This window comes from Nannobrachium achirus (assembly GCF_963921795.1).
Source record: "Nannobrachium achirus genome assembly, chromosome: 24".
NCBI classification, from domain to species: Eukaryota; Metazoa; Chordata; class Actinopteri; order Myctophiformes; family Myctophidae; genus Nannobrachium; species Nannobrachium achirus.
The window spans coordinates 38,669,601-38,684,075 of NC_137831.1; the positions used below are offsets into that span (position 1 = coordinate 38,669,601).

The window sequence follows — 14,475 nt, forward strand, 5'->3', positions numbered from 1 at the left end:
AATCTTCGGTTGGCGCTACCCACATGTTTGGCTGTGGTGCTCATTCCACTAATGCCTGATGCTTACAAACTGTATCTCCTTGTAAAGGTGATGAATCAACGATAAAAGTTGTATAAAACACAATACAAATTGGTATAATTAAAGAGGAGATATAATGGACCGAAGTCAAGTTTCCTTTCTTTTTGTGCCGAGTTTAATTATCTCTATATTCTGAGGGTATCACTTGCCTACCCTCAATGACCATACATGTAATTTAGATAGCACTTTTGTTATAGACCGATGTCAGGCCATTTCCCACATCTATAGCATCCTATCGAAGCTATAGTGTGTTTAGCTTCCATGTACAGATTACTGAGCTTTTGATTTTTGATTGATTTTACTGAATAGGTTCTTCAGGCATCTCATATTATCAGACACCTGAAGAAGGTCTGTGTGACCGAAACGTTGCTTAAATAATAAAAGGGTCATAATTGTGCGAGTGCAGACAATGTGCGGGTCATTTTTGTTTTATATTACGTTGACCCCAATAGAGCTGTCAGAATGAAATTAGTTTTTCGACTACAATTCGAATATTAAAGAAATGGATTAGAGTCGAATACTTAAATTACTATTCGAATGTAAAAAGGAAAAAAAAAGCCTGACCTTCCATTGCGAAAACAAAGGCTTTCATCATGTCACAAATTAAGTAAAGTAACGTTCAAGAAACTTATGACAACAGCGAAAGTTTAATGTAATAGCTGTCCGTCAGTAATGTAGAGGAGCTTTCTTCAATTCTCTACTCCTCTCCTCCTCTCTCTGTCGTACTGGTGGTTCTGGGAGGCGACGCTGGACACGCAGCATGTTAGAAAGCTAGCTAACAAACGATTTAGCTGCTAGCCACGCCTCCGCCGAACTACAAGCCCACGACCCGTCGATGATGCAATATGGTGAGGGCTTGTAGGTTAGCGTTTTTCCCAGCCTGTTATTATAGTGTCTGAATAGGTAAACATATGTGTTTATTATTGTACAAGACTTGTACATTATTTAATATTATATATATTATATAAAATATTTGACTATTTTCGAAAATGTATAACAATAAATGAATGAAATTCGAAAGGGATTATAGAGGGAAACTGACAGCCCTAGACCCCAGCCTACGCAGCCGTCTCTCAGGGCTGAATGAATGAACAGGGGCGAATTTGAGCGTCCAACATTAACGTCGGCAGTGGAGCACCCTTCATTAATTAAAACGGGAGCGTTCCCAGCGTAGCCGGGGGGGTAAGACTTTGGTTAATTTGTTTGACATCTGGAATGTGGTGGTGATGTTGCCAGGCCTACGGAGAGGAGGAGGGGGAGGAGGAGGCTGGTGGCAGTGATGAAGAGGAGGCTGGAGAGGAGGAGGAGGAGCAGGCTGGTGGCAGTGATGAAGAGGAGGTAGGAGAGGAGGAGGAAGAGGAGCAGGTAGAGGGCGAGGCAGAGGAGGACGCTGACAGCTCTGAGGAGGAGGAGGAGGAGGAAGAAGATGATGATGATGATGATGATGACGATCCTAGATCTGCTGGCGTCAGGGCCAGGGGACAACAGCACTCTGAGGATAACATTAAGAAAGGTGCGTCACACACACAGTACAATCTTCAGGGCAGGAACGTGCTGGCCATTGGGAAAAGCGGGACAACTCCCGAACGGCCGTTTCATTCCCGGTCGTAGGAAAAAATTAAAATGTCGGCCGTTGTTCCATTTTGGGGGCTGGGCTGCCAACAAAGTAAATTGTCACTGTCGGGCAGAAACCTTGTATCTCCAAGTTTCAAATGTATACATTTTTGCGCAAAGCCCTGCTTCATCATACAAGGCCGTTGCACAAAAGTAGTGACAACAGCAGATCTACGAGGCGTTGTGTGCTTGTAGATCGGCTGTTTTCACTAGTTTAAATCATTTTTAAAATGATGAATACAAAACACGGTTTTGGACATACAAGGTTTCCACCCAACAACGACGTAATATAACTCATGTACAGTAATTAGCCCACTGGCTTGTCACTTGTCATGATCTGAAATGGCAAATCTTTGAGTAGCAGCTGCGCTGATCTCTATCTAGCGCGCAATGAGGGCCTCTCCATCTCTTTTTCCCGGGCTAAATCAGGGGCCCAGCATGTCCCTGCCTCAGGGCCCTGTCTTGCAAATCCTCCGCAAATCGGCGGCGCATAGTCTGTCACGCCCAGCGGTCGTGTTGAATAATTCAGTGTTTCTCAAACCTGAAAAAAATAGATTTGTGTATAGTTGAAATAAAAAATCTCAAATATCAAGATTTTCAGACATTTTCGAAAATAGCAGATTCAACATTGTCGATGATATTGGGAGCGACTCAGCATTCATGTTAAAAAATTATAATTAGATTAACCACATTAACTATATAGTTGCAGCGGGCAAGTGCCCGTTGGCACCAGCCAATTTGCAGAGCTGGGAGGCACCAAAAAAAAAACTTTGCTATCCTACCTACCTCTGGTAGGATGTATGTGGCTTGCAGCTTAACGGAAATATACAGAATATACCCTATATATTATTGTCAACTGGAGATATACAGAATATTGTGCAGCATAAGTATGTTATGTTATACAGTATATGCGTAGTGCAAATAGAAGTAAATATCATGACAGAGAAGAAGCTCAGTGTGTGGTTTACTTCAAATGAAGGCACGGCCACACATTAGGCTCGTTACGATTGGAATGATGCTGCCTATTAGCGGCATATCTTGCCGTTCCTTTGAACTTTGGCACTTGAGTGGCTAATGGGAGTGATACAAAGTGCTGTTCTTCCGGTTTTTAGGTCTGTCCCATCGGTCAGTGCCTATCACTATGGGGTGACAGTTCAACAGTGCTGAACCATGAACCTGTATTCAAGCCATGTGCACGTGACCCCACAACGGCCGCACAATGACGGTCGTCGTGCTTGTAGATCGGCTATTTTTGGCAAAGAGGTTTGGTGTAGAGGGGAAAAAGAGCAGACTAAGTACAGAGTGAAAGGTCAAGGCCTAGAATTATTGAATGCTTTAACCAGTGAAAAATACAAGCTCACAGTGCAGCACCGAGTGCCGCGCTGCGAGCTTGTAGATCTGCTTTTTTTTTTTTTTTAAGTTGTGAAAATGTGTGCAAATCTTTGAATATATGTATTTTTTAAGCGAAAGTTTGTAAATCACATTTTGCTTCTGGGTGGTCCCTGGAACTAAATATTTTGAGATGGGGGTCCACGGCCAAATAAATATCATTTTGGGGGTCCTTCACATGAAAAGGTTTGAGAACCACTGACATAGTAGTCTCTCAAGAACAGACTAACTGAGCTCCAGTTAAGTGAAAAGGACCTTTTCTTTAATGATGGCTGGCCAGATTGCTGACATAGAATCATAGGTTTTTCAAAAGACACTTATAGAATCGGGTCAAAATTCAAATTTTCACGATTTTTCAAAAATATCAGATCTACAAGCTCGCAATGAGCTTGTATATTTTTCAGTAGTTAAAGCATAAAATAATGATACACAATAATGTCTAGTGTGTACCCGTTCTAAATGGGTACAATGGGTAAGTATTGACTGTACACATAGTTAAATCTGAAAACAAATTGACAAATTGACTCCAAAATCCAATGAAACTTATATGGAATCTATGAAAAGGTTGTGGGGGTCCCTGCTTCATCTCTCTATCAACTAAGGGGAACGTTGAAGACCCCTGTTTTTACTGTGTGACCCCTGCAGAGCTGTCCACCATGTCCTTCGAGGACATCATGAAGTTGCAGAACAAGGTAGGAACCAAGGTGTACAACCAGATCGCCTACGGAACCGAGGACACGGACACGCCTCCCACCAGGAAGAGAATCAAGCGCCTCAACAAGAACAGGTCCGTATGCTGAACTTATCTAGCCTCGCAAGCCATCCCGAGCTACGTCATCACCAATGTGCTTCCTTTCTCGGTCTGGTGTCCCTCCCATCGAGTCTCTTTATGAGAATTTACGTTCTAATTTCTAATCAAAAGGCTGCATTTCGAGCGAACCCGCCTCACACCGCTCCTGATTGGTCGGGCGGCTGCTACAGCTCTCACATTTTGTAAACAAACATGGCGGTCCCCATGTCCGACGCGAGTTCACAAATCACAAATAAAAGCTGAATTAAGCTAAGTTTTATCTGAAATCAACGTCAACTCACAACTTAAAAACGAACAGCAGTTTCCACCTTTGGAATTTCTGTCTGGAAAAGACGTATTTGATGTTCTCCCGACGATGTTTTGATGCGCTGATGACTACTGACTGGACCTGTCAGTCAAAGTGAGTAACTACGTCATTGCGTAATGCGTTGTCTATGGAGAACTCCCAGACTCTCCCCTGGGAGAGTCTGGCCAGACCCTGGGAGAGTCTGGCTGATGCGAGGCTAGAACTTATCTGCAGCCTTGCTTCTCAAACCATTTATGGACCCCCCACCCCACCCTGTCCAGCAATTGGAGTTGTAAGAGTTGAGGAGGCATTACATTTTGTTTAACACGGCTCTATTGTGAAAATAGCAGATCGACATGCTCACAACGCCTCGCAAACGTGAGGCGCTGTGAGCATGTTTTGAGCACATTTTGAGCTTTGAATAATCCCGAAAAGTAATAGTTTTGGACGTAGGAGGTGAGGTTTCCAGTCCACCCGACAGAAACAAGGGCTCTGTCATGTACTTTTTTCAGTTAATCGAATAATCGAGAAAAGCATCTGTTAGTTTCTTTGGTAAATGTTTTGAATTGAAAACATTTTAAAATAACCCAAGTACCCCCTTCCCCTCACTACAGGATTTTGGCATTTTGCTTAGAAAAAATGACATCAAAATTCCAGTTCTCATGCCAATATGTTCAAAATAAAAGAAACAGCATAATGCCAAATAAACATTGCTTTCTATTCAATAATAGTTGCACTAGTCGAGGTATTTGGTAATTTGGTTTAGCAATTTACAGAAGGGCAGGTTCACACAAAGTCTGTGAATGTTTTATCAATGACTATAATACTAAAATACATATTCCCATTTTCTCGCGTACCCGTACCCCCTACAGTACCACCACGTACCCCTAGGGGTACACGTACCCCCATTTGAGAAACACTGCCCTGTGTACCAACAAACACTACCTGGGCGGGCAGTGTTGTTGCCTTGCCACACCGCTGCAATGTTATGTGTGCATTCACCTCTGTTGTGTCGTTGTTGTGTGTTCATGTGTTGTGTTATGTACTTTCCTGTCCAGGCCCATGGAGATCACCTCTAAGAGACGAACACGCTTCCTCAGACAAGTTGTCCCTGTGAAGAAAACAGTGAGTGTTTTACCGTGCATTGAGTCAGTGTATTCACCAGAAATCATTGAGTGTATTCACATGTCTTGGGTGTATTCACCACCACTGATACGATTTGGATATAGTCTCTGTAGTTGGGGCATTCATTTATCAAAAAATGTATAAAAAGATGACATTATGGATAGCTATGATATATACAGAACAAAGATAGACCATGCAAATGATTATTTGTCACACCCTATATGCAAACAAAAGTAATGGATGGACGTTTTATTTTCCCAAGTTGTAAAAAGTGTTCACATCCGGTATAAGTTTCGAATGGATAAAGCCTTGCCCTGGAAGAGAGGTCATGGGTCAAGGTGGGCCCCAATCTGAAGTGTGTTTGACCCTTTAAGAATGGGTACACATTATTGTGTATCATTATGTTATGCTTTAACTATTGAAAAATCACACCCGTGTGAAGTGGAGCTGTGTGTGTGTGTGTGTGTGTGTGTGTGTGTGTGTGTGTGTGTGTGTGTGTGTGTGTGTGTGTGTGTGTGTGTTTGTGTGTGTGTGTGTGTGTGTGTGTGTGTGTGTGTGTGGATCATGTGTACCGATTTTTGTGACATTTGAAGAAAATACGTAGGAAAAGGAGCAAAAAGTGTGTTTTGGAGAAAATTCAAGATGGCGGAAAATCTATCATGGCGCAAATGGGCGTGGCCTATATGGGGAGATGCGTCATGGCCCAAGGAATCCAGGGAAAAAATATTTTTAATTTTCCGACCTACGGTTCAAGAGTTACAGGCCAAAACGTAAAGTGGGGTGTTATGGTGCCACCATGCGGCCAAATGACACAATTATTTTTTTATTTAATCCTTGAAATCATTATGAACCTCCTCCAAGTCTTGAAACTCTAGCCCCTATGGTTTGCGAGAGACAAATAATTGAATGTGAGTTTTTGCGATTCCCATTATAAGTCAATGGGGAAAATTAATTCACTAATAAATTAATATCAATTAAACTATTGAACCTTTCTCTTAGCGATTTGACAAATGGCGCGAGTGTGTGGTGGCAAAACTGTGGGACTAGTAGCGTGCCGAAGTTTAGGAAGTTCAGGCTACATACACACACACAGACACACAGACAGACCCACACAGCCACGTATAGGGAGCCTGTGTTCCACACAGCTCCAAAAAGTGTCTTTTGAATCCTTCTAAGGTTTTTTGAAAAACCTATGTTTCTATGTCAGCAATCTGACAGCCATCGTCAAAGAAAATGTCCTTTTCACTTAACTGGAGCTCAGTTAGTCTGTTCTTGAGAGACTACTATGTCAGTGGTTCTCAAACCTTTTCATGTGAAGGACCCCCACAATGATATTTATTTGGTTACAGACCCCCCATCTCAAAATATTTAGTTCCAGGGACCCCCCAGAAGCAAAATTTGAGTTGCAAACGTTCGCTTTGAAAATGCCTGTATTCAAAGATTTGCACACATTTTCACGACTTAAAAAAAATAAATAGCAGATCTACAAGCTCGCAGCGCGGCACTCGGTGCTGCGCTGTGAGCTTGTATATCTGCTATTTTTCACTGGTTAAAGCATTCAATAATTCTAGGCCTAAATGGGTTAACCACAACACTCTCCAGTTGGAGGGTCAGCAGGGATTGGCCAAATCACTGCCCCTCTCCAGGCATCCAGCTTAATAATAACAACGTATTATGTGTACAGTTGTGTCCGTATACAGCTGATTATAGACCAGGTATAATAATGTTAATCCATGCTTGTTTTTTTTTATTTTTATTCTTTTTCCCCTTCTCTCAGGTGTCCAGAGATCCACGGTTCGACGACCTGTCAGGAGAATACAAACCTGAGATCTTCGAGAAAACCTACAAGTTCATCAACGACATCAGACTCAGAGAGAAAGGGGTGAGGAAACAGAGAACGCGGCCGTCTTTAACCCTGCAAGGCCCAGCGTTGCTTTTTGGCATAATTGTTTAAATAATTTTTAAAAAAAAACGTTATAATGAGTTTTCCTGTTCTTTTTTCACATTAACATCACCATTAAATCCTATTGTTTAGTATTACAATGCCATTGGCCACGATATTTGCATATAAATACCCAACACAGAGAGTGACATTCACACCTCCCAGAGAAGTTGAAATTCCAGTGTCTGGACGAACAACATCTCACTTTTTAACTGAAGCTATTCCTCACAAAAACATAAGTAAAATGCCTGTAATATATTTTTTCGTGATCATTAGAATGTCTAGAACATGTACATGTGTTATTATTGTGAAAAATATCAACAAAATGCAAATTAGAGCATGATTTATGATTTATGGCTATAACATCTTACAAAAACATTATTAATTTTTTAACATTACATTTTCCTGTGATTAGGACTCCTACAACACCACCTGATTTTATTTTTTTTGGCCAGTAGAAATTAATTTGGGTCTTGCAGGGTTAATTGCATTTTTAACACTTCTCTTCTGGGGGTCCCTGGCACTAAACATGTTCAGATAAGCCCCTTTTCTACTGGCCCAACGCCACACCACTCCACACCACGCCGCCCACTTGTGACAGGTTTTCCACTACAAGGACCTGGGTAGAGTGGTGTGAAAGTGGTACTAAACGTGGTACTAAAAAGTATCCAATCTAGAGTAGGTCTGAGCTGGGCCAAACGGGGCCAAACACTTCATAATGACTGATCACTCACTGACTTTTCATTTAGACCATCAGGATATAGTTGTAATAGGCTACATGATAATAGATTCTATTGTGTTATAACCACTATTATAATCTATTATGGTGTATTGTAATTATCATAGTAATACATTCATACTTTATAGTGTGTTACAAATGTATATTGTATTATAATCACAGTTAAAAGGGTCAATTTGTTTCTTACCGGTAGGGGTAGTTTTGTGTAATGGAAAATGTAGATATTTGTATGTGGTTCGATGTGGTGTTGTGTGGTGCTAAAGCTGCAGTCGAAAAGGGGCTATAGAAGCCCAAATACACATCATATGGATGGTCCTTGGCTCGAAAAAGGTTTTCGCCCCCTTCACTTTGATTGTGATGATGTGTTTGATCTACAGGAGGTGAAAAAACAGCTGAAGAAGTCCAAGGACAGCGAGAAGAGGGAGAAACTCAAGGGCCTGCTGAAGCGAATGGTGAGCTTCTCTTGGCTGCCACTATGGGGGATACCAAACTCATCCAATCGAGAGGGAGAGAACCCATGAATCAACTTCTATTTTATAGCCTTCCAGTTTTGTATTCTCATTTGTCGCAGTTTACTATCAGAACCGTCACAGCTTGTCCTTGTCTGTCCGGAAGTCCGGACTGGTAACGCCTGACACTGTGGTTACCCTGACACATCACTGTGATTATCACAGGTGACATCACAGTGATGTCAGATACCCAGAGCAGGGATCACCATATATGGGCATAAACATCACTGGCTATTGGTTACCATGGTAACACGCTAAGACGATCCTGGGCGTCTTAACCAGGGGCATAGTTCTGCTGATTTAAAATGACTCCAATAGGGAAGTAAAACTTCCTATGATTGGCCGCCAGTTGCGCTGTTTTCCCCCCCGGCCGATCGCAAAAAGAATTGTGCCCCAGTGGATCCCATTCATTTTCCCCTTTCGTTTTCTAACCTTAATTAACATTTTCATGAATACTGTATGGTTCCTATCGCTAGTTAAAAATTGCCTTTCAATCACCATCATATTCGTTTTGTCGAAATGTGGTCCAATTTATTTTAACTCATTAAGAGCCCCAGAAATTAACGGATTAAAATATCCAGAGTGCCCCCCCCCCCCCCCCCCCCCCCCCCGGGCTCCATAAACGGCCGTTGTCTTATTTTGAAGGCCAGAAGTCCATAGCTTAAACACTTCCGGTCTGACGTCATCGCGTCCTTCACCGGAATCGGGCATTGTTTACGTGGTGTTGTGTAATGGCGGAACGGAGCTTTTCAACACGTGTAACATAAGCGAGCATCTATTGCCATCTGCGCTTTGAAAGTGTTGTTTTGAGATAATGGACATTAAAGATGAGATCCCCCGTCTGCCTCAATGTTATGGGATTACTATTTTGTGCTCGTGGATCCGTGATGATGAGAAATCAGCGACGGAGATCAGCTCGGGACCTTCCGCCATTGTACTCGGTAGGATAACCGCCGTTACAGTAATATATTACTTTTCACGAGACATCTCGGGAATGGCACTCGAGATACTCGAGTATATTTCACGAGTATTCTCGGGAATGGCACTAAATCGGTTAAAATAAATGATAAAGTTGCGGGGGGGGGGCGTGGCCAACTAAACTGATACCAGCCGGCTGTGTTCTTCTTCGTGTGCTATTTTTCGGGAGGCTCCGACCACATTCTCCCATGTATCCCTGCGGTTGCACGTGACCGTTGGCAGCCAATAGCATCTCTGATGCCTTTACAATTCTATGATGGCGACACCCATTCCAAGGGGTAGAAAGGGCCATTTGCGCTGCATAGAAACCAATGGCTTCGCATCGTCCATATTTTTCTACAGTCTATGGCCTTAACACTGCTGCTGTTGTGTTCTCTAATACAGGACAACCAGGACAAAGCCAGGAAACGCCAGGAGCAGCAGAGGGAGAAGGACCTGGAGTTCAAGAAGAGGCAGAGAGAGCTGGCTGAGCAAGGCCTGCAACCTTTCTACCTGAAGAAATGTAACTATCATTACCATTACCATATCGTCGTTGTCGGGCGGAAACCTTGTAGGTCCAAAACTGTTCCTTTTTGTATTATTATTTTAAAAACAAGTTAAAGTAGTGAAAATAGCAGTGAAAATAGCCTATCTACAAGCTCTGATAGATCTGCTATTTTCCCTACTTTTGTGCAATACTCTTGTATGACGAATTAGGGGTTTAATTTACCAAAGAACCTACTATTTTGGAACTTGGAGATACAAGGTTTCTACAACCCCGCTACCTCAAGAAATGTTTATTTTTGGACGATATCTTATAACATTGGTGTTTCGATGTGAAACTGAAAAGGCCATCACTGAATGTATTCAGTGATAATGAAAGTGGCCGGGGTTAGGGTTAGGGTCATCTTGTCCCAACGTGGAAATGTTTAGTTTTTTATCGATTTGTTTTTACACCATTATAATGTTCTCATTTTGATCATTAGACCCAATCACTGAATATCGGTAGGCCTCTCCAGCTTCAGGATATGTATGATACTGATTTACTACGAGACTGTGGCATTTTATGAGTTCAGTAGTGGTTCTCAAAACTTGTATTTTGACCATCATAACTAAACATCATAACATAACTACGGCCATACTCTACCCTGATTGGTTGAGGACTGGCTGGCCACCTCTGAAAACCGAATCTAGCTATGCTCGTAACACGGGCTATGCGGTGGAAGTCCTTGTAATGGTCAGCACACATTCTAGTGAGGAGAATAAATGAAAAATGTACCAATTATATTTTTATTTGAAAGAAATACAATCACTGAATATACCTTTAATTGTGGACAGCCCTACAAACACGTGTCGTACTTTCTCATTTCCCTGTGCAGCTGACAAGAAGAAGTTGGAGCTGGCGGACAAGTACAACGAGCTGAAGAGGAGCGGCAAGCTGGAGAACTTCCTGAGCAAGAAGAGGAAGAGGAACGCCACCAAGGACCGCCGGAAGCTGCCTCCCAAGCAGCCAGGGGCGTCACAAGGAGGGGGAAAGTGGGACTGAGTCACTAGGGCCCAAGGTGGAGGGGCCTTAATTATTATTGTATGCTTTAACTATTGAAAAATAGCAGATATACAACCTCACAGCCGCGCTGCGAGCTTGTACATCTGCTATTTTTGAAACGTTGTGAAAATGTGTGCAAATCTTTGAATATGTTTTTTTTTTTTTCTTTTTTAAGCGAACATTTGTAACTCAAATTTAGATTCTGGGCGGTCCCTGGAACAAAATATCTTGAGATGGGGGTCTGTGGCCAAACATTTTCATGTTAAGAACCCCCAAATTGACATTGTATTTGGCCGCAGACCCCCCATCTAAAAATAGGAAATTTAAGGGGCGCGTTTTTACTACGGCGACGTGAGGCGGGACTACGGCTGTTATGACGTAATCGCCGTAGCGGTCAAAAGTGTTGGGGTCCCACCCCTTTCGCTGAACGATTTGGTTCGCGTGGCGACGCGACCACGCAGCAGGCGCTGTAGCCGCTACGTGGAAAGGTAGACTCTGCCGTAGTAGAGACGGCCGCGACGGCGGCATGTTGATCTATCGAGCACTAATCATTTCCGGTTGCCGCTGAGTGCAAAGCTTAAATAGCCTAATATCTTGCCAGGAGGGACAAGCTTTGTGTTCAAGTTTGTCCAAATGTTTCTCATCTTTAACATTTTATGAAAACAGCCGATCTACAAGTGTCTCATCACTAGCTTGTAGATCGACTTTTTTCAAATAAATAGCCTGTTGCTGGGGACTCCCTGGAACCCCCTCAAGATCCCCCACTTTGAGAACCACTGACCTTACAGTACAGGGATAGTTGGTCCGAAGCCCCCCAGTGGACTATAGGCCCCCATCCAGCTTGTAGATCTGTCATTTTCTCTTAATTTCTGCCCCAGATTATTTTTGTGCTTACTTTCTGCTCCAGAAACGGAAAGGGAGGCATTTGCTTTTTTTAAATATAAATTAGAGCTATTTAACAGGGACTGTTAAATCATGATGACGTTATGATAACATCCTCCGGTGACGTTCAGAACTCGGCCAGATCACAGCCCATATGGGGATGATCATGACGTCATTAACAGGACGTCATATGGACTTTTTTTGTTTGACAGGATTATTGTTATTGTTTGTAATGTTAGTTGAAATATGAGCATTTAAGGTTTATTGTCTGGGACATATCTGACTAATTATATTTATATGGCCTCGATCGAACCCTCTCTTTAGACTAATCCAAGGCGCCTGTTTTCGTGGGCAGGATTTATGCTGGTTGAAATCAGGTGATATTCTAGGCCAAATCTGGTTCGACTTGATCTGGCCCCAATGGAGACGTCACTGATTGGTCCAGGTCCTGACCGTGCTTGCTGGGTTGTCAAAAAAGAAGAAAAAACGCTCCTTTTGGTGTGACCACATCCTTAACGTTGGTCTAGTGCAGGGTCCCCCAATAGGCGGCCCGCGGGCCATTTGCGGCCCGCGGGGGGCTACTGTCGAGCCCCCACCAACCCCAGTAATAATGGTGGTATAAGAGCAGCAGCAACACTAGTATATCGTCGTTATCGGGTGGAAACCTTGTATGTCCAAAACCTTTTGTTTTGTATTTATCATCTAAAAAATGTACTAAACTAGTGAAAACAGCCGGTGTGTATGATAAAGTCACAGTCGCATTGAAGTTCTGACTGTTCCTTTCTTGGTCTTCAAGCATTGAAGTTCTGACTATTCCTTTCTTGGTCTTCAAGACTTGACTAAAAGCCTCAAATGTAAATAAAGTTAGTTTTCTTTGTTTCTGGCTGTTCATGAACTCATTAATTTACAATGTCGTCTTTTACAATAAGCAAGGTAAACATGAGGTAATATATAAGACATCATAGAGATAGTAATCTAGGATCATAACTCATAAACCTATCATCAATCTAATCAATCTAAACAGTAACGTATTATATCAAAACATAAATAATATGTACTTTGAAACCATACAAACTGTAGCATGCCATGTCAACAAAATGAATCAGGCATCTGTCTACATAACGGGTACATGTACTGAATTACAATTGCAAACATGTTTGCTTTTACATAAACCTCATCAATGTTAGGGCAAGCACTACTGGCTACAATTCATACCACTGATCTCATATCTGTGTAGACATCTATTATTTTTTTTTTTTCTCCTATTCCCCATCATTTATTTTCCCCCAAGTTTTAGTTTAGTTTAGTTTATTTGATCACTCACATTTTTACAAGTCATACATCCACTTTCATTGTTACATGTGATCAAAAGGAATAGGCTGAAGCTGAAAGCTTGTAGAAGCCTATCCTACTTAAGGAGTAGAATAGTGATTGGTTATAGGAATGTTTGAAATTCAAGGCTACATCGGCCTCAGCAGATATGAGAGAATGGGGGAAAAAATATTAAATGGAGATAAAGGAAACATAATAATTTAGAAGTGTTTAAGATTTAAGGATACATCAGCCTAGCAGATAAGAGAAAATTAAGAAAAGGAAAAAAAAGAGGAAACATAATTAAACAATGTCTTTACTATGTTTGATTCATTTGCTGCCATTTAGTTGGTGTATGCCAATGATATTCCATCTACATTTTTGAATGTCTCCTGAAAATGACATTTTCAGAATATCAAGGCAGAGGAGGATTTCAGATATATATAATGTCCTCCCAGGTTCTCTTGGTTGATCAGATAACATAGTGTAAGTTACAAAGCTGCCATATTCTGCCTCCCATGTGCCCCATTCACAGTATTTGATATTCATCTAATTTAAGTTAACAGAATTTACAGAAAGTGATGTCTGAGTTGCAGCGCCACCTGCCTGTAGGTTCTATTTTTGAGCTGTCTTGAAGGAGAATTGGGATTTACACTCCTTTAAGGCTGTTGTTGGTAGGGCATTTTTGGTGCATAGCAGGAGAATGAATTTTTGAGTTTGCACAAAATCCCATGGGTTGAACGTGATTAGCCTGATTTAAGGCCTTTGAGGTCCTACGGTACCATGCTTGCGTGGACTGTAGTCGTAGCTTTGAATGAGTGCTCCTTCCAGAGTCTTCAATGTAACGATCCTGTACAAAAGAAACTTTGAAAGTTTGATACCAATTCAAGGAGAAATCAAGGAAACATGACAATCATTGAGTCCTCAATGAGATGTGGTTGAGTTGGCAGCCTTATTGGCTCTGTCTCGACTCTTTTCTTATGCAACAGCTATTTCTTTTTTCTTTTCTTGAGAAATCATGACAATATATTTGAATACCTGTATATCAATCTGGGAACCCATCGTCAAAGAAGAAAGGGCGACACCTATCGGTCTGTCTCTCTTCCTTTCTGAGGCTGTCTCGAGAGATTACCTGTATATTGACCCGATTCTATAAATGTCTCCTAACTCCTAACAGGTTTCTGAAAAAAAAAAAAAAAAACTATGTGTCTGTCAGCCAAACTTTTTCATGTCAAGGACCCCAAAAAGTATATGTATTTATTATATTTAGTTCCAGGGACCCCCAG

The 14,475-nt window shown here is 41.8% G+C and overlaps 1 protein-coding gene across 1 annotated transcript; it reads left to right on the forward strand.

Annotated features, from left to right (window-relative positions):
* Positions 1-236: 236 nt before the first annotated feature.
* Positions 237-12,718, forward strand: rrp36 (ribosomal RNA processing 36; the record flags this gene model as incomplete). Its single annotated transcript, XM_080720535.1, has 8 exons — positions 237-248; positions 1,315-1,591; positions 3,727-3,868; positions 5,237-5,303; positions 7,081-7,185; positions 8,362-8,436; positions 9,856-9,973; positions 10,830-12,718. The coding sequence occupies 8 exons, from the start codon at positions 237-239 to the stop codon at positions 10,994-10,996; spliced, it is 963 nt and encodes a 320-aa protein (XP_080576661.1). The 3' UTR covers positions 10,997-12,718.
* Between the last annotated feature and the right edge of the window lie 1,757 nt (positions 12,719-14,475).